The following is a 27,991-nucleotide window of genomic DNA, read 5'->3' on the forward strand; positions in this document are numbered from 1 at the left end:
AAAAATGCAAAATACAGAGGATAATGTTATAGTAAATCATGATAAATCACTTAAAAAAAGTTTAAATCTAAAGAAAAATTCATTTGGGAACTGCCACAAAAGTAGCACTAAGTCTTTATGGGTTAAGCAGTGCTGACAAAGACCATGCCTCCTCAGCAAAACCCTTCTCTGAAAAGATTAGAAGAGCTTGTCCAGGATTGTGCTAAAGACAAATCTGCAATGTTTTTTTTTTTTTGTGTGTTTTAACTTGTGCACCTATTTCCTGTAGCGCCGTAATCTACACCGGTGTTTCTTTCCATACGGAGGTGATCCGTATCATTGGCATTCTCCATGTCCTGACATTACTGGCCATGTTTGTTTGGTTCGTCGAAAGAAAAGAAAGACTATGCAGAGTAGGTAGCGATAAGAATAGCTATTTTATTGTGTGCCATTGCCTTGGCCCCTAATAGTGAATGTGTTATCTGAGGGTGCAGCATGCCACACTAAGCTATGTGCATGTGACGCATGGCTGAGCAGCATTCCTCCTCCTGAGTGCATCGCAGGGCAGAGATAGTAGGAAGGCGAAGCTGCCTGACTGCCAACAGAGAGAGGAAGAGAGGCAAGACAAGGAGAGAGGAGAGATGAAGGGAGTGAGCAGTACCGGGAACATGTAGTTAAGTGGAATGAAGTACCCTTTGTTGCAGATAAGATCATTCTGCTTCCCTGGCCAGCTTCACTAAAGCAATTTGAGCACAACAAATGTAAGGTATTATGTCGCTGGCAGACCACAAAATCCCCCTCTGACATGCAGATAAACAATAGTTCAAGTAATACAAGACTGGAGGTTGCCTTCTTTTGTACATTCATGGTTTTACTTTCATTAAAATAAGGAGGGGGTAAACGAGGCATGGGTGGCAGGCCAGGAAGTTGACGGGGTGAGAAAACACGGTAGCCTCAAGGTAAGGGTTTTGGGGGGATATATTCCGAGCTAGGGAATGTTACGGAAGAACAGGCTAAATGATGGGTCCACGTCGTCCATGTTGAGAGGGTCGCCCAACTTCCAGAAGGGTTCATAGGCTCCTGGTCCGGGGGTCTTCTGTGAAGTACATGGACAGTCAATGAGTTTAGGAGGATTAGATATGAGTCAAAACCAAGAGAAACATATGCCGCGTTTCCACTACGTGGTATCGGCTCGACTCGACTCATGCATTTCCACTACAAAAAAGGACCTGGAATCTGGTACCTGGTGCTAGTTTTTTGATATCACCTCCACCGAGGTTCCAGGACTGGGGACAAGATACTAAAATGTGATGTGTAAACACTGCAGAACACTGACTGGTCAGAGTGTTGTCTCTGTGACCCGCCATTTTACAAAAAACAAATGCGGAAGTTTATAGTAAATATAGCAGTAGGTTAATCCACATGATGACAGCCCACAAAACTACACCATGGTTTGTCCAGGAGGTTCAGACGTAAAAATTCAGCATGAGCTTGACGAGAGACCATGAAACGAGCGAGTTTATCAGCAACTCTCTGAGCTACAACACGGAAGAAACGTTCCACATCACTGTGACGTCCATGTACTCTAAAGCGGGTAGTATCCTGTAATGGAATAGTCTCCAGGAATAGGACCTGGTACCGAGTCGAGTCAAGCCAAGTCAAGCCAAGCCAAGTCAAGCCGGTTCCACGTAGTGGAAACGCGGCAATAACGTACTTATCTATAACTTACTGTGATATAGGCTTAAAAAGTCAGACTGTAAAGGTTTGATAAGTAACATTCAATTATTCTTGTAGTTTTGTGCTGAATGCTGGTTGTATGTTAACATTTTCTAACTTTGTTTCTAAACCAATGATGATCAATCTACATTTAAGATGTGGAGATGTTTTTGGGGGTTTTTTGGGGGTTTTTTTTGTGGAAATCTTTCTCACTGTCTTAAAAGCAATAGTAGCGTTACACAAATGAAGTCAGCTATGGTTAACATATCATCAGCTCCCAGCACAGCACAAACTTCATGCAATTCTTACATCCTGAACCTGATTTAGTTGTAGGTAGCCACATCTTGCGAGTCATGTTTGTCATCAAAACAAGCTTGATTCGCTGGAAAGACTTCAACCACAAAGCAGCATAACATTTCTGAGTATGGCGTAGTTTGTATCGTGTGCTTCCAGAATAGATTCAGTGCTCCTTGGCATTGATTCTACAAGTCTATGACCTCATATGAAGTCACTAACAGAGGGATTAACAGGTGTCTAACAAAGGACATTCCTTCATTTGGTCCTTTCATGGTGTTGTAGAATCCTGTCTGGCAAGGATTCTAGAGCCTAAGGGCGTTTTCACACTGCATACCGGAGTCCATACCATACCTGGATACGTTCACACCTTTCCCACAGATGTTGCATTCACAAGCTCGTACTGTGGCCCGTGCCCAAGTACAAGTGGGTGTTACAGGGCTGAAACAGTAGGTGGTGGTGTGGAGGGAATTCTGTCGCTACCCAACAAACGAGGAAGTCAGAAGAAGACAAACCCTTATGTCATCAACCGAGCGACTGTTCTGTTCATTTGTCTACAATGGCGTCAATACTTGTCTGCCTGTTAGCCTGTTTGAGGCAAAGTGAAGAAGAGCGACCTGTGTTGTCCCTGATGTATCACTGATAAACTTAAGTGGACTTTGGGGTCAAACGGACTCAGATACGGACTCGGGTACGCAGTGTGTAAGAGCCCTTATAAGACCTCTTTAAAGCATTATGAATGCAATTTACTGTGGACTTTAGAGGTGTTTCCAATGTGAATGCAGAATAATATTAAGTGATGGCAGTTTTTTTTAAAAACACCTTTAGATGAAGTTCATAATTACAGTCACTTTATGTAAATGTAAGTCAGTTTAAGTCACTTTATGTTAATGTAAGTCAGTTTAAGTCACTTTAAGTCACTTTATGTAAATGTAAGTCACTTTAAGTCACTATATGCAAATCTAAGTCGGTTTAAATCGCTTTATGTAAATTTAAGTCAGTTTAAGTCACTTTATACAAATTTAAGTCACTTTAAATCAGTCTAAATCACTGTATGTAAATTTAAGTCAGTTTTAGTCACTTTATGCAAATTTAAGTCACTTTATGTAAATTTAAGTCAGTTTAAGTCACTTTATGTAAATCTAAGTCACTTTAAAGTCACTTTATGTAAATGTAAGTCACTTTAAGTCACTTTATACAAATTTAAATCACTTTAAATCAGTCTAAATCACTGTAGGTAAATTTAAGTCAGTTTTAGTCACTTTATGCAAATTTAAGTCATTTTATGTAAATTCAAGTCAATTTAAGTCACTTTATGTAAATCTAAGTCACTAACTTTGTAATTTTCATGACTTTTTGGGCTTTAATCATGTGCTACATGCACTGATTTCATGTCTGATCTTATTGAACTTGCACTTTAGCCGTTTTTGGTAAAAGTAAGATTAACAGAAAGTGTGTCACTCATTTTTTAAGATTAGCTCATGCATTATCTTATTTGGGTTTTCATTTGTTAGTTCTGTGGTCAGTAGTCAATACAAATCTTTGTAACTTCATAATCTAGTCTTACAGTAGCTGAAAAAGTTTTCGGACACCCTTCAAATTTTACACAATCTCAAATATTATCAGGGAATGTTTGCAGAAAAGTCTCTTTTGTGTTTCAAAAGGTGTGGCTGCACAAACACATTTATTTATTTATTTATTGTAATTATTTATTTATTTTGCATGGGGTGTCCAAAAACTTTTATAGTTAAGACTTTTCGGTGTCCATTTAGGTTGAGATCTGGCGACTAAAGGCCCCAACAGGTCATTCATCATTTTCATTCTCATTAAACCATTCATTGGGCCTTTGTGTCCTATGGATGGGGTCACTGCCATCCTGGTAGAGACCCCTCCCCATTCAGTCTGTGTGTGATCCTGGATTCATCAGCCTTACCGAGGGGACATGCTGGAGCCGTGGTAATGTGGATTTGAAGCAGGAAGTGATGCTTTTTTCTGGTCTGGTCTCTGGATTGTACTGACATGGAGCAGGTCCTTCTTTCTGGGGTGGTCAGAGACAGGATTTATTATTGATTGATGGAGTAGCTGATTGATTGAGGGGTCAAAACTCATTATGTTCACACCAAGCCTTGCATGCACTCATTAGCATGTGAGTACACGCTGTTGCTGTTTTTCACATTAAGTTAATTGGAAATTCCAGTTAATTGCCTGTGGCATATATGGGTGACTCAAGAGCGAGAAACAACCATCTGAACCGTCGTCCCTGTGAGGTAAAATAAAACTGATACGCAGAACATAAACCTCAAACTGCAGCAGATCAAGTATAAGGAGAAGCATATTTATCTTGTTTAATGTTTTTCCACTGATTGTAAGTGTACGATTTCTGTCATGGAAGTTAGGTTTTCACATTTGTTATTTTATTGGTCTGCAGGATTAGAAAGCCACTGCAGCATTTTCATGAATCTCTGAGGAAAGGTTTAAAGAAACCTATGGATATTCTGAGGAGATCCTAAAAAAATTGGATTTTGTTTTCACTTTTTCAAAATTGAGAGATAAGGCCAGTGGTGGATTTAGAACATTTTACATTTTGCATGGGGTAGCATGGTGGAGTATTCAGTTACTAGTTGACTGGTGCCTTCGTGACTTTAGTTTGCCTGGTCTGAATCCTCCAGTTTTCCCAACCTGAGCCTATGTACAGTCATGGAAAAAATTATTAGACCACCCTTGTTTTCTTCAATTTCTTGTTCATTTTAATGCTTGGTACAACTAAAGGTACATTTGTTTGGACAAATATAATGACAATAAAAATAGTTCATAGTAGTTTAATGTAACAGCTGATATCTATCCATTTTCCATGGTTTTCTTGACAATAACCAAAATCACTTCAGTTCTTACATCAATATCTATGACATTGTACTGACAAAAACAGTGCTTTTAGACATTCCATGTTTTCTTTTCTGTCTGTTTTAGTCACATGATACACACAGGAGTTAGTACTTGATTGCATAACCATTGTTTTTGAGGACTTTTGATGGTCTAATAATTTTTTTCCGTGACTGCATGTATGAAAGCTGACATTAACATCGGTTCGGATTGGATAGGATAGGTTTATTTGTCACATGCACGGTTATATGGTACAATACATAGTGAAGTGTATTTTCCCACCTGCAGCCAGTTATAAAATTTTAAAAAAGATATGCTGTACACAAGATAAAACAAAGTATATATACATACATACATATATATATAAAACTATAAAAGTATATATAAAAAAGTAGCTCTAGTATGTGCAAACAATTTACAGTATTGCAATACTGACAGTACAGGCAGCAGATTGACTGACTGACTGACTGACTGACTGACTGACTGATTGATTGATTGATTGAAATCTTTCTTTCAAACATGTATACAGTGAAATCAAAACAAAACCAACCAACAAAATATAAGTAATGATACATAAAAGGTTGATAAGTAAACAAAATTAAATTGAAATAAAATAAAATAAAATATATGAGATTAAACATGCTCGAAAAGGAGTAGGAAGAAGTAAAAACTTATAAACTCCTATCCCCAGTCTCTATTCCTTATGATCTCTATGTAGCAATTATTATTTTATATGAATATCAATATAATAATAATAACAATAACATATGTATCTTATATGCTTACTTCATGAATAAACTAAAGATAAAAATTGTAAAATCAAGAGAACAATTATCTAATTTATTTGATGTTATCCAGTGTCAACTCTCTATTTGAACATATGTTAGTTTAGGCACTAAATGGGACCAGGCTGACCACATGGGAGCCCATCAGATGGTAACTGGAGTGTAATGGGACCTGTTGTAGCCTTACACCATTGTTTGGACTTGGCAGAAATGGTCCTGTTGGCTGTAAACTGTGAGTATCTGCTAGTATCTGCATGGTGCAGCTGGTTTTATCTGAACGGTGGTTGACTTTAACCAATGATCATGTCCTCCAGCTCTACTGTTCCAAACCTGATGCACCTTCGAACATTTTCAGACCCAAGTGAGGGATTCACTCTTTCATCTCTAGACATAAGCTCATGAAAATCTATTGTTATAGAAGCCGATACTGCAGTCATCTGAAGGATGCACTAAAAATACCCCCCAGACCTATTTTAGGGTTCCACACTCATAGATGTAAGACCTGTGACATATGGTTGGACTCCTGTCTTTATGGCCTCTGGTTTTGTTGTGGTTTTTTCACCTTTCTGGGCTCTGTGTAGGGTTAATCTCTCTCCCTGTGTCCTCTTGCCTTTCACTTCTCCTTAACTCTTACCCACTAACACACATACTGGTCATCACTAGCGGCGTGCCATGCAGAAATAGCATCACCCCCCCTCGCTGCACCCTTTTCCTCAGACATAAAACTGTCTCCCTGTCCCTGAACACAGGACCAGCCTTTCATTTTCAGCCTCTCTCTGGTTCTGACAGAGGGGGAGCGGTAGGTGTCTTTTCCTCTGCAGCTCCTTGGAGGGACGGCTGCTACCATTACATGCTATTTGATCCCAGTTCACTTGATCCCCTGCAACTGGCCCGCTGGCTCTGCGACAGCTCAGTGCTCCCAGAGGTGCTAATGCAGGTGTATTTCACAGAAGCAGACGGACACGACTCCGTTTTGGACGGGTCTGCCATTATGGAACCTGTGTGTATGTGTGTGTGTGTGTGTGTGTGTGTGTGTGTGTGTGTGTTTGTCGGAGCCAAAGCACCTGGCCTACTTTCCTACTGTGGCACGGCACGTTTCCAACGTTCTCCTGTGTGGCGTTTGTAACTGGCACATTCTGTGAATGTCTGTGAAACTCTTAAACTTTGACCTCTTTTTTCATTGGTGCAGCCAAGGCCTTTCTATGAAGCTCTCCTTAAATCAACTAGAGAAAAACCTTTTACATCCTTCAGTAGATGAGTGTATAAATGAGGGGTGTCAAACATGCGGCCCAGGGGCCAAATGCGGTTCCAATCCGGCCTCTGGGATGAATTTGCAAAGTGTTAAAATTCCACAGTCAAAACTGTGGAACTTATTTTAAGGTTCCACATACAGACCAATATGATCTACAGTAAAATAATAACAGCAGAATAACCTACAAAAAATAATGACTCTGTATTTTCTTCTGGGTTTGATGTGAAAAAAATAAAAATTACGTTATGTTCGTGAATAATGACAATTTCAAATGTTTGTCTTTGTTTTAGTGCAAAAAATAACATTAAATTATGAAAATATTTACATTTACAAACTGTTCTGTAACAATAAAATGTGAAAAATATGAACAATTATGAACAACCTGAAATGTTTAAAGAAAATTAAGCACAATTTTAACTGTTTTCTGCCTGTTACTCAGAGTTTAGTATCTTTGTAGATCTGATCCATAATGCACATGTAGAAATGATAAGTCGAGGCATAATATTGTTAAAATTGCACTTATTTTTCTTAGGAAATTTCATTTTTTTCAGGTTATTCACATCTTTTTTGTTTGGATAGTTTATAAAAGTAAGTATTTTCATAATTTAATGGGGGGGGGTTTGCGCTAAAACAAAGACAAAAATTTCAGGTTGTCATTATCTATAGGTTATGTTATTATTTTACTGCTCCGGCCCACTGGAGATCAAATTGGGCTGAATGTGGCCCCTGAAAGAACATGAGTTTGAGACCCCTGGTATAAACAAAACAGATCCACTCTATGTGCAGTGTTGTAGAGTAACAAAGTGATAATACTTCACTACTGTACTCAAGTATGTTTTGGGATAATTTGTACTTTACTGAGTATTTTTACCTCCACCAAGGAGGTTATGTTTTTGTCCAGGTTTGTCTGTTTGTTTGACTGTTAGCAAGGTAATTACCTCTGCCAAGGAGGTTATGTTTTTGCCGGCATTGGTCTGTCTGTGTGTCTGTCTGTGTGCAAGATAACTCAAAAAGTTATGGACAGATTTGGATGAAAATTTCAGGAAATGTTGATGCTGGCACAAGGAACAAATGATTACATTTTGGAGGTGATCGGGGAGGGGGGCACTGATCTGCCGTGGCGGAGTTCTGTGCTCTCTGAAAGCTTTTCTAGAAAAGAGAGCACAGACCTCAGTGGGCCCCCGCGGCCCCCCCCACCCCTGATCACCACCTAAATTTAATCATTTGTTCTTTGTTTCAAACATTGGGGGGGGGGGGGCACTGATCTGCCTTGGTGGAGGTCTATGCTCTCCGAGTACTTTTCTAGTTCAAAAAGCTATGGAAAGATTTTCATGAAATTTTCAGGAAATGTTGATACAGGTACAAGGAACAAATGATTAAATTTTGGTGGTGATCGGGGGGGGGGCTAATCTGCTTTGGCTGAGGTCTGAGCTCTCCAAGTGCTTTTCTAGTTTATTCTGTTTACTTTCACTTTTGCTTCACTACATTTCCTGACTCAGTTGCATACTTCTAATCTCATACATTTTTAATGCACAGTATCACTATAAAAACTAGAAGTACTCAGAGAGTGCAGACCTCCGCCAAGGCAGATCAGTCCACCACCCCCCGCCCCATCACCTCCAAAATTTAATCATTTGTTCCTTGTGCCAGTATCAACATTTCCTGAAATTTTTATCCAAATCCGTCCATAACTTTTTGAGTTATCTTGCATATGGACAGACAGACAGACAAACCAACACTGGCAAAAAAATAACCACCTTGGCGGAGGCAAAAAAAAAAAAAAAAAATGAAGGAAATCTGGTGTTTTCGCTGCTGAGATTTTTTTTTTTTTTTTTTTACCTTTCTTGAGTATTTATCTAACATTATACATCTTGTCAACTACATTCGTCTGACAGTTATTCTTGACGTTTGTGATAAATTGAAGGATAAAGTCATGGGTTCGTGAGCTGAAAAAGTCCTCCTCTTTCTTCAGTAATAAACATTTTTGGATTCACTGGAGTCATGAGGCTGAAAAGGACAGCAGTGATGCTACAAACCTAAAATGATCATATAGAATATGATGCATTCCTGCAGATTTAATACATACTTCAGATGATCTCAACCTGAAACATGTACAGCAGTAAAATGCAACATGTACATTTAAGCAGCAGTAAAAATAATCCCTACCATCATCATATATAATAATAAAACACTGACAAGGACCATTTTACTACACAGTGATTACATTTATTTTTAATACTTCATGTGATGTAGAGCCTGTGGTGTATTTTCACACTGTGACATTCATGCTTTTACTTTAATGATCCTACTTCATGTAAAAATAAATGATTTAAAATAGCTTTGCCTAACTGGTTTAACTACTCTTATGTGGTTTTGCAGGAAAATACCGACCAAATGGGTATTATTATAATAAATAATGCCACTGTTCACCTTGAGTGCCATTATCTATTTATACTGAATGCCACTGATTACAGAATCACTTGTCACCTTCTGACCTGAAATGCTCCACGCTACTATCACTTTTTATATACCTCTATGCTGGAATTCTTTGTACTGTATTACAGCAATTTATGGTCACACCTTTAATAAGTTATGATATACAGCACTTGTGCAATATACAGTATATGCACAAGGCACTGCTGTAAACATACAGTCGCAGAAACAGTTATTAGACCAACAAAAGTCATCAAAAACAATGGTTATGCATTCAAGTACTAACTCCTGTGTGTTTCATGTGACTAAAACAGACAGAAAAGAAAACATGGAATGCCAGAACGCTGGAATAATAAATACATTCACCATCATAAAACATGGAAGTTACTGATAAATTTAGACTTTTCCATAAAATATTAATTTTAAAAAATTGAAAAGCCACGAATATTGAATGCACTCTTTCCTGTAAAGTTGGAATAATTTTATTTTCAGTCGCATTCCTCTTTTTATTCCCTTTTATACACAACAGTATCACCTTTGACCAAATGCAATCATTACATACTGAGTCTCAGTTACACTTTATCTACCAATAAACCACATTATTACCATCATTGCATAAGAAGACGTAGACATACAGTGACGGAAAAAATGATTAGACCATCAAAAGTCCTCAAAAACAACGGTTATGCAATCAAATACTAACTTCTGTGTGTATCATGTGACTAAAACAGACAGAAAAGAAAACATGGAATGCCTAAAAGCACTGTTTTTGTCAGTACAGTGCCATAGATATTGATGTAAGAATTAACGTGATTTTGGTTATTATCAAGAAAACATGGAAAATGGAGCGGCTGTGGCTCAGGTGGTAGAGCGGGTTGTCCAATAACCAAAGGGTTGGGGGTTCAAGTCCTAGTCCTCTGTCCTAGTCAGTCCGTTGTGTCCTTGGGCAAGACACTTCACCCTCCTTGCCTCCAGGCAGCTGTGGCTACAAATGTAGTTTACCACCACCAGAGTGTTAATGTGAGAGTGAATGAATAATGGGTCAATAATGTAAAGCACTTTGGGTGTCTAGAAAAGCGCTATATAAATCCAATCCATTATTATTATAGATATCAGCTCTGAAATTAAACTCAAATGAGCTATTTTTGTTATTATCCTTATATTTGTGCAAATAACTGTACCTTTAGTTGTACCAGGCATTAAAATGAACAAGAAATTGACGAAAACAAGGGGTGGTCTAATAATTTTTTCCGCGACTGTACTCTACTCATGCTGCTGAAATATGTGACTTAACATGCAACTTTGTATATAAACCTTCCAGTTATTTCCCAGTCACTGTTAGTATACTTTTTAACTGCAAACATACTTATTTCTATTCAATTTTTTTTTTTTTTTTTTTCACATTTATTTGACTGTGGAAAGAAGGAGAGCAGACAAGAATTTAATTGCACAGTGTAACTGCTATGTGCATATGCCAATAAAACCTCTTCAATGTTGATACAAAAAACTGTAGAAGTACATACATTCATTTCTATTCATGATTTTAAAAGTATCATGAAGAATGCAGTGAAGGAGGAATGTCACTGTTTTTCTTGATGCCATTATGATTGAATAGCTGTTATTGTGTTTTATTGTTCATTGTGTATTATGTGTGTTTTATATTGTGTGGACTTTGTCTGGCTGCTACCTCGGCCAGGTCTCCCTTGTAAAAGAGATTCCTAATCTCAATGGGACTTCCTGGTTAAATAAAGGTATAATTAAAAAATAAATCAATCAATAAATAAATAAATATTCTGCTCATATTCTTTGCCTTTTAACTGGATAAACATGCTGAAATAAAAGCCAAAGGTCAACTCTCTTTATTATCCCTGTAGGGAGATTCAGTCTACATTTTAGCCATCCTAATGCACACACATCACCTGGCATTAGCTCATTCAGCTAATTTAACTAATGCATTAGCTAATGGAAATGCTAGGTGTAAGCTTGATTCTCCAAGGGGGATTAGCATTAGCTCTTAGCGCATTAGGAGCATTGAACTGCCATTGAAGTTAACTTAGGGACTGACTCCAGATAAACCCAAATTAAATAGATTTAGAAAGAGTGGCCGATGGTTATATTTAGATATGTTTCAACAGATTGTTTGGTATTTATGCTACACTATTGCCCATGAAGTTGGAATAAAATACAGTCACAGAAAAAAATATTAGATCACCCTTTGTTTTGTCAATTTCTTGTTCATTTTAATGCCTAGTACAACTAAAGATACATTTGTTTGGACAAATATAATAATAACAACAAAAATAGCTCATAGTAGTTTGATTTCAGAGCTGATATCTATTCATTTTCCATGTTTTCTTGATAATATGGCATTAAGTTGTTTGTGGTTTTCTTAGCTGCGAGTGCATTTTGGTGAACGACTTCAACCTGTTGTCAATAGTTTGTAAAATTAATAATGACACAAACCCCCATTGTTTGGAATAATTCACTTGAATTGCATTTTCTAAAAGGTTAATGTATTTGTTTTCTGTCATACCGAGTTCTTTCTTTAGAATATTTATGCATGCTTTTAATGTATGGTTTGTTTGTTTTTTTAAGTGTGAAAAAATACCTAAAATCAACAGCTTTTAAAAGTTAATGTCATTTAATGAGAGTTGCTGAAAAACTTATTAGACCACCCGTGTTTTCTTCAATTTCTTGTTCATTTTAATGCCTGGTACAAGTAAAGGTACATTTGTTTAGACAAATATAATGATAACAACAAAAATAGTGTCATATGCACATAGCAGTTACACTGTGCAATGAAATTCTTGTCTGCTCTCCTTTCCACAGTCAAATAAATTTGCAAAAAAAAAGAACAGAAATAGAAATTAGTATGTTTGCAGTAAAAAGACTAAACAGTGACTGGGAAATAATACTATATACTGGAAGGTTTATGTACATAGTTGTATGTTAAGTCACATATTCAGTAGCATGAGTAGAGTACAGTCGCGGAAAAAATTATTAGACCACCCTTTGTTTTCATCAGTTTCTTGTTTATTTTAATGCCTGGTACAAGTAAAGGTACAATTATTTGCACAAATATAATGATAACAACAAAAATAGCCCATAGGAGTTTAATTTCAGAGCTGATATCTATCCATTTACATGTTTTCTTGATAATAACCAAAAACATTTCAGTTCTTACATCAGTATCTATGTCATTGTACTGACAAAAACAGTACTTTTAGACATTTCATATTTTCTTTTCTGTCTGTTTTAGTCACATGATACACACAGGAGTTAGTACTTGGATGCATAACCATTGTTTTTGATTACTTTTAATGGTCTAATATTTTTTTCCGTCACTGTATGTCTACTTCTTCTTATGCAATCATGGTAATAATGTGGTTTATTGGTAGATAAAGTGTAACTGAGACTCAGTGTGTAATGATTGCATCTGGTCAAAGGTGATACTGTTGTGCATAAATGGGAATAAAAAGAGGAATGTGACTGAAAATGAAATTATTCCAACTTTGCAGGCAAGAGTGCATTCAATATTCATGCTTTTTCAAAAAAAAAATTTAATTAATATTTTATGGAAACTTTAAATTTATCATTAACTTCCATGTTATATGACGGTAAATGTATTTATTATTCCAGCAAAATAGTAAATACACGTATTTTTCTATGATACAATAAAGCATTTCCTTGTTATTTAATTACACTGTATATTATTGCATTTATTTATCCATTTTCCATGTTTTCTTGATAATAACCAAAAACACTTCATTCCTTACATCGATAGCTATGGCATTGTACTGACAAAAGCAATGCTTTTAGGCATTCCATGTTTTCTTTTCTATCTGTTTTAGTCACATGATACACACAGGAGTTAGTACTTGGATGCATAACCATTGTTTTTGATGACTTTTAATGGTCTAATATTTTTTTCCGTGACTGTATGTCTACTTCTTCTTATGCAATGATGGTAATAATGTGGTTTATTGGTAGATAGAGTGTAACTGAGACTCAGTATGTAATGATTGCATCTGGTCAAAGGTGATACTGATGTGTATAAATGGGAATAAAAAGAGGAATGTGACTGAAAATGAAATTATTCCAACTTTGCAGGCAAGAGTGCATTCAATATTCATGCTTTAAAAAAATAAATAAATAAATAAATAAATATATATATATATATATATATATATATATATATATATATATATATATATAATAATATTTTATTGTAAATTTATTAGTAACTTTCATGTTATATGATGGTAAATGTATTTATTATTCCAGCAAAATAGTAAATATGCATATTTTTCTATGATACAATAAAGTATTTCCTTGTTTTTTTATTATACTGCATATTATTGCAGAAAATACGAGAGAGTGGATTTATTTCCACTTTACTTTTTGGTCAACATAGCTACTAACTGGATGAATGGGATGGTTTTAAATTATTTTTACTACAGTACTGGTGGAGAATGGACTTTTGTTACTTTTTTTTTTTTCTTTAATTGATTTATTTTGAATATGAAAATGGTACAAGCTTCCTGGTTGCTACTAATTAACTTCTTTGCACAACATAATATAGGACTGAAAATTCAAGGAAGCAAAAAAATACTAACATTGATAATTATTTAATACCTGTCCTTTGTATGTATTTGTGAGCTGAGGTGTTTTATTGTGATTATGTTATATTATTGTGTGTTTGGTTCATATACTGTGGATTATTTTCTCCTTTTATTTATTTTCTTGAAGTATAAACATGGCGGATGGTGGCGAAAAATTCTAATCAATAATATGTACATGCTTAAAAGGAGTGAAGGAAAGGATGTGATAGGTTCAACGCCTTTTGTGCCACTGCAGTACAGACCAGGACTCTTATTCATATGAGAATATCTGGGATTATGACTTTAATTCAAACAGGCTTGAATCTCAACGGAGGATTTGTTCCTTCCGAGCAGCACGTGCAGTCGATATTGCAAAAGAGCACAACATGTAAATCTAGGACACGCAGTGGCCCCAGGACGGAGAAATTAAGTCAAATCAGGAAAAAGAGAAAATACATCGGTTTTTTTTGTTGTGCTCTCAAACATCTTCAGCACAAACTGGAGGCTTATATAGAAATCAATGGAGTTTTATTTTGAAATTCTTTTCCTTACAACAGAATGGACCTGGAGCGAACAGCGTAAAAACCATTAAATATGACCATACATTTATTTTAAACAGTAGATAAATGGACAGAAATGCATTTATTATTCAAGTCACTTTCTGAGGGGCTGAGGAACACATTTAATCACATTTATGTTTTAAGTGTAAATACTAATTAGTCCTAAAAACAGGAAAGCATGTCATCAATAGTCACTTTTCCATTGGACATAAGCGTAAAATTTACAGATATTTACAAAATGTGGAAAAAACAGAAGTGCGTAATGTCAGTTTTTCCATTAAATCTGTCACTAGTCGCTTTTCCATTGGACATAAGTGCAAAATCTCGAAAAAACATAAGTGTGTAATGTCAGTTTTTTCGATTAAATCACAAATGCGATGATTTGTTTATTTATTATCGCGAGATGACATGAGAAGTCGCTCCATAAACATGGCGACGAACGTAAATATCCTGTTAATTTACAGATATATTCATTATTATTATATATTACCCCTCTATCCTGTACTAAATTAAAAATTATTCATTTCCTGGTGTGTCCACACATACCACACCATGTTTCTTTTAAAATTCTAAAACATCAGAATGGACCTGGAGCGAACAGTGTAAAAAGCATTAAGACATCACAAATATGACCATACATTGATTTTAAACAGTAGATAAATGGACAGAAATGCCTTTATTATTCAAGTCACTTTCTGAGGGGTTGAGGAACACATTTAATCACATTTATGTTTTAAGTGTAAATACTAATTAGTCCTAAAAACAGGAAAGCATGTCATCAATAGTCACTTTTCCTTTGGACATAAGCGTAAAATTTACAGATATTTACAAAATGTGGAAAAAACAGAAGTGCGTGATGTCACTTTTTCCATTAAATCTGTCACTAGTTGCTTTTCCATTGGACATAAGTGCAAAACTTCACCAATATTTACGAAATCTCAAAAAAACATAAGTGTGTAATGTCCGTTTTTTCGATTAAATCTCAAATGCGATGATTTGTTTATTTATTATCATGAGATGACATGAGAAGTTGCTCCATAAACATGGCGACGAACGTAAGTATCCCCTTAATTTACAGATATATTCATTATTATTATATATTACCCCTCTATCCTGTACTAAATTAAAAATTATTCATTTCCTGGTGTGTCCAAACATACCACACCATGTTTCTTTTAAAATTCTAAAACATCAGAATGGACTTGGAGCGAACAGTGTAAAAAGCATTAAGACATCACAAATATGACCATACATTGATTTTAAACAGTAGATAAATGGACAGAAATGCCTTTATTATTCAAGTCACTTTCTGAGGGGCTGAGAAACACATTTAATCACATTTATGTTTTAAGTGTAAATACTAATTAGTCCTAAAAACAGGAAAGCATGTCATCAATAGTCGCTTTTCCTTTGGACATAAGCGTAAAATTTACAGATATTTACAAAATGTGGAAAAAACAGAAGTGCGTGATGTCACTTTTTCCATTAAATCTGTCACTAGTTGCTTTTCCATTGGACATAAGTGCAAAACTTTACCAATATTTACGAAATCTCAAAAAAGCATAAGTGTGTAATGTCCGTTTTTTCGATTAAATCTCAAATGCGATGATTTGTTTATTTATTATCACGAGATGACATGAGAAGTTGCTCCATAAACATGGCGACGAACGTAAGTATCCCCTTAATTTACAGATATATTCATTATTATTATATATTACCCCTCTATCCTGTACTAAATTTAAAAAAATGATTCATTTCCTGGTGTGTCCACACATACCACACCATGTTTCTTTTAAAATTCTAAAACATCAGAATGGACCTGGAGCGAACAGTGTAAAAACCATTAAGACATCGCAAATATGACCATAGATTGATTTTAAACAGTAGATAAATGGACAGAGGTAAATAGAAATGCGTTTATTATTCAAGTCACTTTCTGAGGGGTTGAAGAACACATTTAATCACATTTATGTTTTACGTGTAAATACTAATTAGTCCTAAAAACAGGAAAGCATGTCATCAATAGTCGCTTTTCCAGTGGATATAAGCACAAAACTTTACCGATATTCACAAAATGTGGAAAAAACAGAAGTGTGTACTGTCGGTTTTTCCATTAAATCATCAAAATGCGATGATTTGTTTATTTATTATCGCGAGATGACACTAGAAGTCATTCCATAAACATAGCGACGAACGTAAATATCCCGTTGATTTACAGATATATTCATTATTATTATATATTATCCCCATACTAAATTAACCCTTTCATGCATGATTTATGAGAACCTTAATCAAGATTTTTTTCCTGAGTGTTTTTATTCCTCTTTAGCATTAAAAAAAACCCCAATATAACAGAAGCGATATTTTCTTACACCCCTAGTGTGGAACCTGAACTAAAATGATTAACCCTTTCATGCATGAATTATGAGAACCTTAGTTGAGTTTTTTTCCTAATTTTTTTTTTCCTGTTTAGGCATGAAAAAACAATGCGATTGAAATTTTTTCATGAACCTATTTTTCATGGAGTTACAAAAATGTCCACTCAGCTGGACACCACGCGTTTAATTTTTGAAGCAAAAAACAAACAAACATGTATTTAAAACCCATCATCAGAAAGTGATCAACTGTGTGAAAACTATGAAATAAAAACATTTTTCATGCATCTAATCTGACATTTTCTCACATTTTAACATACTCCAATACTAGTTATTACTAACTTCATGCAAATAATATGCAAAAAAAAAAAACAACTTTTTGATAAAGAAAACTATTAATTACAGTCCAATGATAATTAGCAATTGATTTAACACATGTTAGTGCAGATCAGGTTTATCAAGAACAGCAAAGTTACAGTAATGTTATGAATTACAGTGTATGAAATGATGTGTAAGCGTCCACTATATTGGCTGATATGGAACTAAAAAAAAACAAAAACCCATGACAAGAACAACAACAAGAGAACAGCTGTAGAATAACTGTCCACTGTAGAGACCAGTATGAATGAAAGGATGAATATCTTCAGTGAAATTTTTGCATTTCATAAATTCATCCCACGGACCAGACTGGACCCTTTTGTCGGCCAGATTTGGTCCGTGGGCCTCATGTTTGAGCCCTCTGCTGTAAAGCATCTGTGCAGATTAGACTCACTGCATGTCAGAGGTCAGAAGCTGGTCATCATTTGTTCAACAGCAGCAAAACAACACATCACACCGACTCTGCCGATGAATGTGGACTGAAACCGAACCCTTCAGTACACAAACTCACCAGCCTAGTGCACACGCCCTGTAGAATACTGTAACTGCACTGGGACGTTTTACATGAATATTAGTAGGAAAGCTTTGAAAGAGCTATTATTTATTTCTTTTTAACAACACAAGCTGTGCAATCCCTTTGGAAAGTAGATTAAATCCTAGAGGAAGATCAATCACCGTCTAAGATTGTGAGATCATGCAGCGTCACAGTGGAATGCTGATGCACAAATACACAGGTTCTTCATGCATTTTTTTTGTTTTTTTTTAGTGAAAACAAAGTTTGTTTTACCCTAATGGCAGGCCTGAGTTATAACTGTATAGAGAGGCCTTGTAGGCAGTGATGAAATCTGAACCTATAAAGTTCATTTTTATTTTCCTTCATCTTCTGTATTCAACCCAACTGGTGACTGGAGTTCCAGATCGTCACCCATAAAGACCCAGCGCCACTTTTGTGTCAGGTCCCAAATTAAATTTTCTCTATATCTAACCCTTCCTAAATGATATATCATCATTTATTATAGTATTATCTTCTGTATTTTGCATTTTATCAGTATAAATCAATAATGTTCCTGTATTTAACCCTGTAAAGCCTGAACCATTAACCTCCTGAGACCCAGGAAATGTCAGCAAAGTACCAGCTTTTTCTTTGTTTTTTATTAAATAAGTGCCTATATTGGAAACATCATGATGCAACACTTTTTTCAGATGCAGTTTTTAAAATTTTTATGGAATGTCCTTTGTGGTGGACAGTTTTCTTTTTCTTTTCTTTTTTTTGTATAAAGTTGTGAAACTCTTGTTCATAAATGTGGACAGAAAACCCATAGCTGGGTCTTAGGAGGTTAAATCGTTGACAGAAAATACCAGTTCTTTGAAACTGGAGCCTTCATTGGTCCTTCTGCACAACCAAAACATTTTTTTTTTTCAAATATCAATTTCCATATATGAGTTTCCGTTTTGTATCCTATTGGATACATCAGGTCTCAATGCTCGAATATTATGATTTTCGAAGAAAAAAAAACCATAATATAACACAAACATGTCTAACAAATTGATAATTCCTTTTCAAAATTGGTAAAGTTCTGCCTCCTTCCTCATTAATGACAGTCTTGTAGTGTCACTGGAAAGGCCTCTGGTGAACAAATTCCTCCCCCCGGTGGATTATCTGTGTATTGTATGTATCTAATTGTATACATCAGGTTTTTCAAGACAAAAATATCACACTGATCATGTAGAGGGCTTCAAAACTCATGAATCAAATATGATACGTTTGGCATTATAGGGTTAATTTACTGATCATGTAGATGTTCATAAACGCTCAGATTAAAGTTGAGGGTTATTATATCAAAAACAGTGAAAACTGCAGAAAAAGTGACATTTTAGTAAAGTATATCATTAACTGAACATAAACTGAGCATTTCCATCCACTGTTATTTTTCAAACTCCATGGGTTTTACTGGTGAATCAATGTTGTCGAAGATGACGGCGTTTCCATGGTAACTACGGAGCCTCTGAACATCCATATGGGTCATATCTGTTTACAGTTTAGATCAGTAGACGCTTTTGGTCGGTGGTGGATGTTTGGGTCTTTATGGGTTAAACCAGTCTCTTGGGGGGGCACGGCAATGAGGGAAGTATTAACCTAACGATACGTCTTTTTGACAGAAGCCCAGAGGAAACGTGCATGAACACGAGGAGAACATACAAACTCCACACAGAAACCCAGGATGTTCTCGCTATGATGCAACTGTTCCACTGAGCTGCTCAGTGGTCTACTTGACACCTGGGAGACACACGATAGATACGGGCTGAACGACGGGTGTCTCGGTTGTCCACTTGTTCAGATCACTGAAACATTTTAAAACCGAGTTAGAAACAGAATGGAAGCTGTCAAAAAACTAATGATAAGTTAATAAAAACGGTCACACCTGTATGTATATAGTGTATATTTACTTCCATTTTCCTGTTCATACATATGCAAATCTTGTATTTTTTCTGTTTTTGTTTTTGTTTTTTTAGTTTACTTCGAATATGCAACAAGACAAAGTAATCTTATTTAGTCCTTACAAATAAAACAGGTAGTAAGAAGTCATGGAAGAAAACAAAAAAACAAAAACAAAACTTATGCATATACGTGACTTCATTTTGATTTTTATTAGTGTATTTTATTTATTGATTGATTTTTATTGCTTACTTTCCTTTTTTGCTTTTTACCTCTGCCAGGAGGTATTGTGATCACTTTGCTTTGTGTGTTTGTGTGCGTGCGTGTTTGTTTGTTAGCAAGATAACTCAAAAAGTTATGGACGGATTTTCATGAAATTTTCAGGAAATGTTGATACTGGCACAAGGAAGAAATTATAAAATTTTGGTGGTGATCAGGGGGGCAGATCTGTCTTGGCGGAGGTCTACGCTCTCCGAGTGCTTTTCTTGTTTGCTAGTGTTTTTGTATACAACAAAGCTATTGTGACCAAGTAATTTACCTTGTGGATCAATAAAGTTGCCGAACTTCTGTCGGTCAGTGTTCTGTAGGATATCATGGAGCACATCTTTGGAGTAATCTACGACCTGAACTTCAATCAACATCTTCTTTATCATTATTTAAAAAGCATCTGAAAAGGACTGTAATTTATGAAAAAATGTAAAGCTGGATATCATTACCTGCACCAGGAGGTATTGTGATCGCTTTGCTTTGTGTGTTTGCATGTTTGCGTGTTTGCATGTTTGTTTGTTTGTTTGTTAGCAGGATAACTCAAGCAGTTATGGACGGATTTTCAGGAAATTTTCAGGAAATGTTGATACACAAGGAAGAAATGATCAGTTTTGGTGGTGCACTCCATGACAGATCAGTCTTGGTAGAGTTCTGTGCTCTCTGAGTGCTTTTCTTGTTTTCAGTTGGGATTCTTCCACTGCGCTTCTTACTTTTTTGTGTGTGAACTGAATTGAAACACATTTTTTTAATGACCAGACATAGATTTATTTACAAATGGCAAAAATGACCAAAAAAATGACCAAAAAATGAAATATCCTTAACTTTTTGTTTGTATTGTACATGGTTTTTATTGTTTTCCCAAACAGTACACACTGGATGATTGTGTAGAAATCAGTTCTGTTCTATCCTGTCCCCCCCCCCCCCCCCCTTCCCCTTCTCTCTGTTATCACAATAGATCTGGTAATCCCAGTGTAAACCATTACCTCAGTTATGGTCTGCTCTCATCTGTCGGTTCAGCTGTGTGAGTGAATGATCTGCGCTTTACAGTAATTTTGCGACAGGATTTGTTTAGCTGCTTAACCTTTGACAATAAACTTGTCTTAAGAATGGCAGTGACACTACTAACAGCAGAAAACTGCTCCCAACTCCGCAGTAATAACACCCTTGGGATTTCTTAGCGCCTTTCCTTCTCTGTCAACACTCTGCAGCTGCCAGCACGGCTCAAATATCCATCAGCTACCGGCATGGACACACAGCTTAGGCTGCAGCACTACTGCAATATGAACCAAAGGCGAGTGGTCAGCCGCTGCAGAGCCATAACAGGCCCTCAAATGAGGCAAATGATACAATCAGACAGCCTGTAGGATCGGCTTTCTTTGACCCCAGCGGTTGTCATAACCAGCTCATGTACAGCACATACTAGAAACACATTAGGTAATAGGGCAGCTGGTAACCAAAACCTATTGAAAGTGTACTGTAATGAAGTCTTTTTGTGTACAACGGAAAGACTGAATGGTCTTAATAACTAGTCTGTGTGACTAGATACTTACAGGCAGAAAGCTGATCCGCTGCACGCTCGACCGAAACATCACATGCCTGCAAAGAGACAGGAGAGACGGGAGATAGAAAGGGGGTTAGCCGTCAAAAAAAAAAAAAAAAAAAAAGTGTAGTGTACATGGTTTTTATTGTGTTCCCAAACAGTACACACTGGTTGATTGTGTAGAAATTAGTTCTGTTCTATGATGAAATGGCAAAAATGACTAAAAAAGGCAAAAAAAAAAAAGAAAGAAAAGAAATATCCTTAACTTTTTGTTTGTAGCGTACATTGTTTTTATTGCGTTCCCAAACAGCACACGCTGGATTATTGTGTAGAAATCAGTTCTGTTCTATGATGAAATGGCAAAAATGAAAAAAAAAAAAAAAAAGGCAAAAAAAGCAAAAAAAAAAAAAAAAAAAAGACAAAAAAAGAAATATCCTTAACTTTTTGTTCATAGTGTACATTGTTCTTATTATGTTCCCAAACAGCACACACTGGATGACTGTGTAGAAATCAGTTCTGTTCTACGATGAAATGGCAAAAATGACCAAAAAAAGGCAAAAATAGCAAAAAAAAAAAAAAAAAAAAAGTCAAAAAAAAAGAAGTATCCTTAACTTTTTGTTTGTCGTGTACATGGGTTTTTATTGCATTCCCAAACAGCACACACTGGATGGTTGTGTAGAAATCAGTTCTGTCCTATGATGAAATGGCAAAAATGACCCAAAAAAAATGAACAAAAAAAAGAAATATCTGTAACTTTTTGTTTGTATTGTACATTATTACCTCCGCCAGGAGGTATTATGATCACTTCGCTTTGTGTGCGTGCATGCGTGTTTGTTTGTTTATTTTGTTTGTTTGTTTGTTTGTTAGCAAGATGATTCAAAAAGTTATGGAATTTTCAGGAAATTTTCAGGAAATGTTGATACTGGCACAAGGAAGAAATGATTACATTTTGGTGGTGATCGGGGGGGGGGCGCAGATTTTTCTAGGCGGAGGTCTGCGCTCTCCGAGTGCTTTTCTTGTGTTTGTTGTGTTCCCAAACAGCACACACTGGATGATTGTGCAGAAATTAGTTCTGTTCTATGGTGAAATGGCAAAAATGACTAAAAAAAAGGCAAAAATAGCAAACAAAATGACAAAAAAAAAGAAATATCCTTAACTTTTTGTTTGTAGCGTACATGGTTTTTATTGCGTTCCCAAACAGCACACACTGGATGACTGTATAGAAATCAGTTTTGTTCTATGATGAAATGGCAAAAATGACACACACAAAAAAAAGACGGGAGACAGGAGATAGAAAGGGGGTTAGCCATCAAAAAAAAAAAAAAAGAAGAAGAAGAAGAAGAGAGTGAGAGAAGAACAGAATAAGGCCATGCATGATCAGAGGTAGAGGAAATGAGAGAGCAAGTCGTTGATTGCTCCTCCATCTTCGTGCTCCGAGGAGATGAGAGAAGGAAGAAGAAGTCGTATGAAGACGAAGGATTCAGCGATCAAGGGATGATTCATGGGTTGTCTACTTTACTGTGATCTGAGAGTTCAACACACGCTGTTTGTAGACGGCTTACTTGCAGGGAATCTTCTCCACTGGTTTCGCTGTCACATTGTAGTCGCACGGTGAAGTGTGTATATGCTGGCACAAGGAACAATGATTAAAAAACAGTTCAAATATGGGACATTATCTGTATTTTTTTAATGTTCCCAACTAGGGATGTAATGATTACTGGTATAACGATAAACCGCGGTAAAATTGCCAACGGTTAGTATTACCGTTTAAATCAGGGGTGTCATACTCATTTGAGTTCAGGGGCCACATACAGACTAATATGTTATAAAGTGGGCCGGACCAGTAAAATGATATAAATAATAGGAAAAGAACTGATAAATAATGTCAACTCCAAAGTTTTCTCTATGTTTTTGAGTGAAAAAAGTCAAATTCCACAATGAAAATGTTTACATCTACAAAGTCTACTTGAACATAACATGTACAAATATGAACAACCCGAAAATTATTAAGATAAACAAGTGCAGTTTTAGCAATATTACACTTTAGTTTATGATTTATACATGTGAATCATAACTTACAGATCACAGTGGATCTACAAATACACAAAACGTGTAGTAACAGGCAGAATATTGGTAAAATTCTACATACTTCTCTTAAGACATTTCAGGTTACTGAAATTTTTTGTAAAAGATTAGTCTGTTAATGTAAATGTTTTTGTGTAATTTTACCTTTTTCACACTAAAAAAAAGAGCGAAATTTGTGGTTTTCTTTATTTATATGTTATTATGATAGTGTTTTGCTGGTCTGACCCACTTTAGATTGAATTGACCTAAAATGATTTACACACCATTGATTGTTAATATCTTCAGTGTACTTTTTGCATTTCACAAATTCATCCCAGGGGCCAGATTGGACCCTTTGGCGGGCCGGTTTTGGCCCCCGGGCCGCATGTTTGACACCTGTGGTTTAAATTCTAATTATCATGATAACCGTGTTTGATTACCATACTTTTAGGGGAAAAAAAAACGCCTCTGTAAAGATCTGCTTTTATGTCAAATATTTAAGTATAGTTTTAATTTATTACAAGTTTAATTGTATATACCTAATATTTGGAAACAATATTCACTTTTAAAGTCTTTGAAAAGGTTCATTAAGCAAGTTTGTGTTATTTATGCAATAAATTACACACCTTTTGCCAAATCGGATTTTATATATTTTTTGTGTTTTTTGTCCTTTTGTGTTGATTTAGTAGGTTAAAGTGAAAAAAATAACAGGCAGTTGATATAAATGAAGTTGTGCTGAAAACAAAGATACCAAACATGGGTATAGTGAACATTTGTTTATATATATATATATATATATATATATATATATATATATATATAAAGGCAAAATCAAAAGTACTGAAAAACGGCCAAAATAGGCTGAGACCTCAAAGGGTTAATACTTGAATGTTTCTGTCAAGAGAAAGTGCATTGTGTCAGTTATTTTATTTATTTATTTTTTTTGGTTGTTTTTGTTATTGTTGTTTTCAAAATACAACTTGGTTAATTTATTTCAGTTCGTATAAGTACTTTTTGAAAATTTTGAGCACAATTTCAACAATACCGTGATCATAATGATAACCATGATAATTTTGGTCACAATAACCATGATATGAAATTTTCACATCGTTACATCCCTATTTCCAACCCATCCCAGTCAGTCTGTTTCAGATGCTTAATGTACTTTCAACCAAGTATTGTGACAATGCTGCTACCAGTGTAAACGTGTCATAAAACGAAATAAAGTTCATAGATAGGCTGCTAAAATACATCCTTATGCAAAGAAATATATAGTATAGTGTAGAAAAACGAATAACTTGATTATTATTTCATATTTACCCTGCCACCCAAAGGGGAAGCAAGGAGTTTTGTTTTTTGTTATGTTTCTGTGTTTCTTTGTTTGTTAACACTCTAGCAGCAAAACTGTTGATTGAATTCTTACCAAATTGGGTTTATAGATTGCCAGTGACCCAGAATAGATCTGATTAAATTTTGGGAACAATAGGTCAAAGTACAAATTTTTTATGTATTTTTAAAATCTTTTTTTTCCCGATTTATTTATAATGGGTGAAATTTCACATGTCTGTAACAGCAAAACTATTGATTGAATTCATACCAAATTGGGTTTGTAGATTGCCAGTGACCCAGAAGAGATGTGAGTACATTTTTGGAAAAGTAGGTCAAAGTTTAAATTTTTTAGGAATTTTTAAAATCTTTTTTTCCCCATTTACTTATAATGGGTGAAATTTCATGTCTGTAGCAGCAAAACTATTGATTGAATTCATTCCAAATTGTGTTTATAGATTGCAAATGACCAAGAATAGATCTGGTCACATTTTGGGAAAAGTAGGTCAAAGTTCATATTTTTTATGAGTTTTTTTTTTTAAATCTTTTTTTCTCTCATGTACTTATAATGGGAGAAATTTCAAATGTCTGTAGCAGCGAAACTATTGATTGAATTCATACCAAATTGTGTTTATAGATTGCCAGTGACCCAGAATAGATGTGGTTACATTTTGGGAAAAGTAGGTCAAAGTTTCAATTTTTTATGAATTTTTAAAAATCTTTTATTTTTTTCCATTTACGTATAATGGGGAAAATTTCACATGTCTGTAGCAGCAAAACTATTGGTTGACTTCATACCAAATTGGGTTTATAAATTGCAAATGACCAAGAATAGATGTGGTCACATTTTGGGAAAAGTAGGTCAAAGTTCGTATTTTTTATTAATTTTTTTAAATCTTTTTTTTTCTCTCATTTACTTATAATGGGCAAAATTTCAAATGTTTCTAATATTTCAATTTACTTCAATCTTGGCACATATATCGGGGCAACTGACATGCTGGCACACCACATGCATAGACATGGTGACATCAGCTGGATCGTTGCCAAAATAAGCTACAGTACGTGTGAGGGGCGGGGTTTGTTGTGCCTGGCACCACTTGTTTTCTATATTTTTGTCATCTTCTTTCTTGTTTTTTCTGACCTACTTGTAAAAGTTTTGCTCTGTTTTGCCCCACTCATAAACCTGTATCTGAAGCCCACCTTGTCCCGGCCCTCCAGGGTGGAGATGTCAGGCCGTGGACAGTTTTTGAAGGAGTAGGTCATGTGGCGCTTCAGTACTTCCTGGGTGGAGTCGGTGTAGTGGTACGCTCCAGGCAGCAGCAGCTCACCCTTATATTCACCCAGAGTGGCAGCTCTTCTGCCCACACCTTTGAACCCGTAGGTTTTCTTCACTGGGTTCAACTCAGATTCCTCGATGAAATCCCGGACGTGGTACAGACCCGGTACAGGCGTGTCCTGGGAGGTGGTGAGAAACATTTCCAGACCTGTTTGATAGTGACGGTGCATTTTTGACATTACACTTTTAGAAGTGATTGTTAATGCTCTTTTTCTAAACATGACTGCATTTAACACTGAGCTCCTCTCTGCTCCTCCTCCTCCTCTCTGACCTCTTCTCTGCTCCTTCTTCTCTCTGACCTCCTCTCTGATCTTCCTCCTCTCTGACCTCCTCTCTGCTCCTCCTCCTCTCTGACCTCCTCTCTCCTAATTTTTTCTTCGATTTACACCCCAGTGAATACATGTTACTGACTCGACTTCTTCCCCGGAGTCTCTGTGCTTTATCTCCTCACAGGTTTTCCCAGGACCATCTAACCCTAACCCAAGCCCTAATTCTAACACTAACCCTAAACCTAACACTAACCCTCACCCTAGCCTCAGCCCTAACCCTAAATCTAACCCAAACCCTTGCGCTAACCCTAAACCTAACCCTAGCCTCAGCCCTAAATCTAACCCAAACCCTTGCACTAACCCTAAACCTAACCCTAACCCTAGCCTCAGCCCTAACCCTAAATCTAACACTAACCCTAAACCTAACCCTAGCCTCAGCCCTAACACTAACCCTAAACCTAACCTTAGCCTCAGCCCTAACCCTAAATCTAACCCTTGCCTCAGCCCTAACCCCTAACACTAACCCTAGCCTCAGCACTAACCCTAAACCTAACCCCAATCCTAACCCTAGCCTCAGCCCTAACCCTACATCTAACCCTAACCCTAGCACTAACACTAAACCTAACCCTAACCCCAATCCTAACCTTAGCCTCAGCCCTAACCCTAAATCTAACCCTAAACCTAACCCTAACACTAACTCTAACCCTAACACTAACCCTAACCCTAGCCTCAGCCCTAACCCTAAACCTAACCCTAACCTCAGCCCTAACGCTAACACTAACCCTAACCCTAGCCTCAACCCTAACCCTAACCCTAGCACTAACTCTAACCCTAACCCTAAACCTAACCCTAGCCTCAGCCCTAACGCTAACATTAACCCTAACCCTAGCCTTAGCCCTAACCCTAGCCTCAGCCCTAACCCTAAACCTAACCCTAACCCTAACCCTAGCCTCAGCCCTAACCCTAACCCTAACCCTAACCCTAAAACATGCAGTTCTTGGATGAATTGCATGTTTGAGACCTCCCCAAACTGGATCAATGATATTGAGGCATTAAATATTTGAGACTAAGAGCTAATAAGACTCTACACAATGACAACTCAGTGACAAGTGTTGGGCCTGCACCAAAGTCAGCAGAGCCAGAGGAAGGCGATAAAAGCCGTCTGCAGCGTGACACCTACTTTTAATGTTCCCAGCCACCAGCTCCCCCGGCTACACGGGCCCACCTTGTCACTGCCCTGCGGATAAGAACAGGATCTCAGCCAAGACACAACAGACTGTTGCTGCTATGATGACTTTGCTATGCCAACAATGTGTTGATGCAGCTCCCACATGTGTCATCCCGCAGCTCTGTTTGTTCTCATTAACCACACAGAGTTATGAGGGATTTAAATGTCTTCATACTTACCTTATCTGTGCTATTACCACCCCTGGATACGGCACTGACTTTAGAGATTGCTTTGTTTTTCCATGGGGCCGTATCCTGCACTGTAGCCATTG

General features: G+C 36.4%; 1 protein-coding gene across 1 annotated transcript; it reads right to left on the bottom strand.

Moving 5' to 3' along the window:
• Positions 1-947: 947 nt before the first annotated feature.
• On the bottom strand, positions 948-27,989 carry stpg4 (sperm-tail PG-rich repeat containing 4). The gene is made up of 7 exons (XM_030156611.1): positions 27,900-27,989; positions 27,673-27,729; positions 26,088-26,342; positions 23,060-23,124; positions 21,508-21,553; positions 3,923-4,027; positions 948-1,075 (listed from the first exon to the last, which is right to left on the bottom strand). Exons 1-7 carry the CDS (start codon positions 27,987-27,989, stop codon positions 968-970), a joined length of 726 nt encoding a protein of 241 aa, XP_030012471.1. The 3' UTR covers positions 948-967.
• Between the last annotated feature and the right edge of the window lie 2 nt (positions 27,990-27,991).

This window comes from Sphaeramia orbicularis, chromosome 15 (assembly GCF_902148855.1).
Source record: "Sphaeramia orbicularis chromosome 15, fSphaOr1.1, whole genome shotgun sequence".
NCBI lineage: Eukaryota > Metazoa > Chordata > Actinopteri > Kurtiformes > Apogonidae > Sphaeramia > Sphaeramia orbicularis.

Bases quoted from the DNA above. Each gene is read 5' to 3' on its own strand.
- stpg4 (XM_030156611.1), bottom strand. From the start codon at position 27,989: ATGGCTACAGTGCAGGATACGGCCCCATGGAAAAACAAAGCAATCTCT. The intron at 21,554-23,059 runs GTAAGCCGTCTA...GTCTCTTTGCAG, and splicing joins GTGGAGAAGATTCCCTGCAA to GCATGTGATGTTTCGGTCGA. The intron at 1,076-3,922 runs GTAAGGCTGATG...TGTACTTCACAG, and splicing joins GGCTCCAGCATGTCCCCTCG to AAGACCCCCGGACCAGGAGC.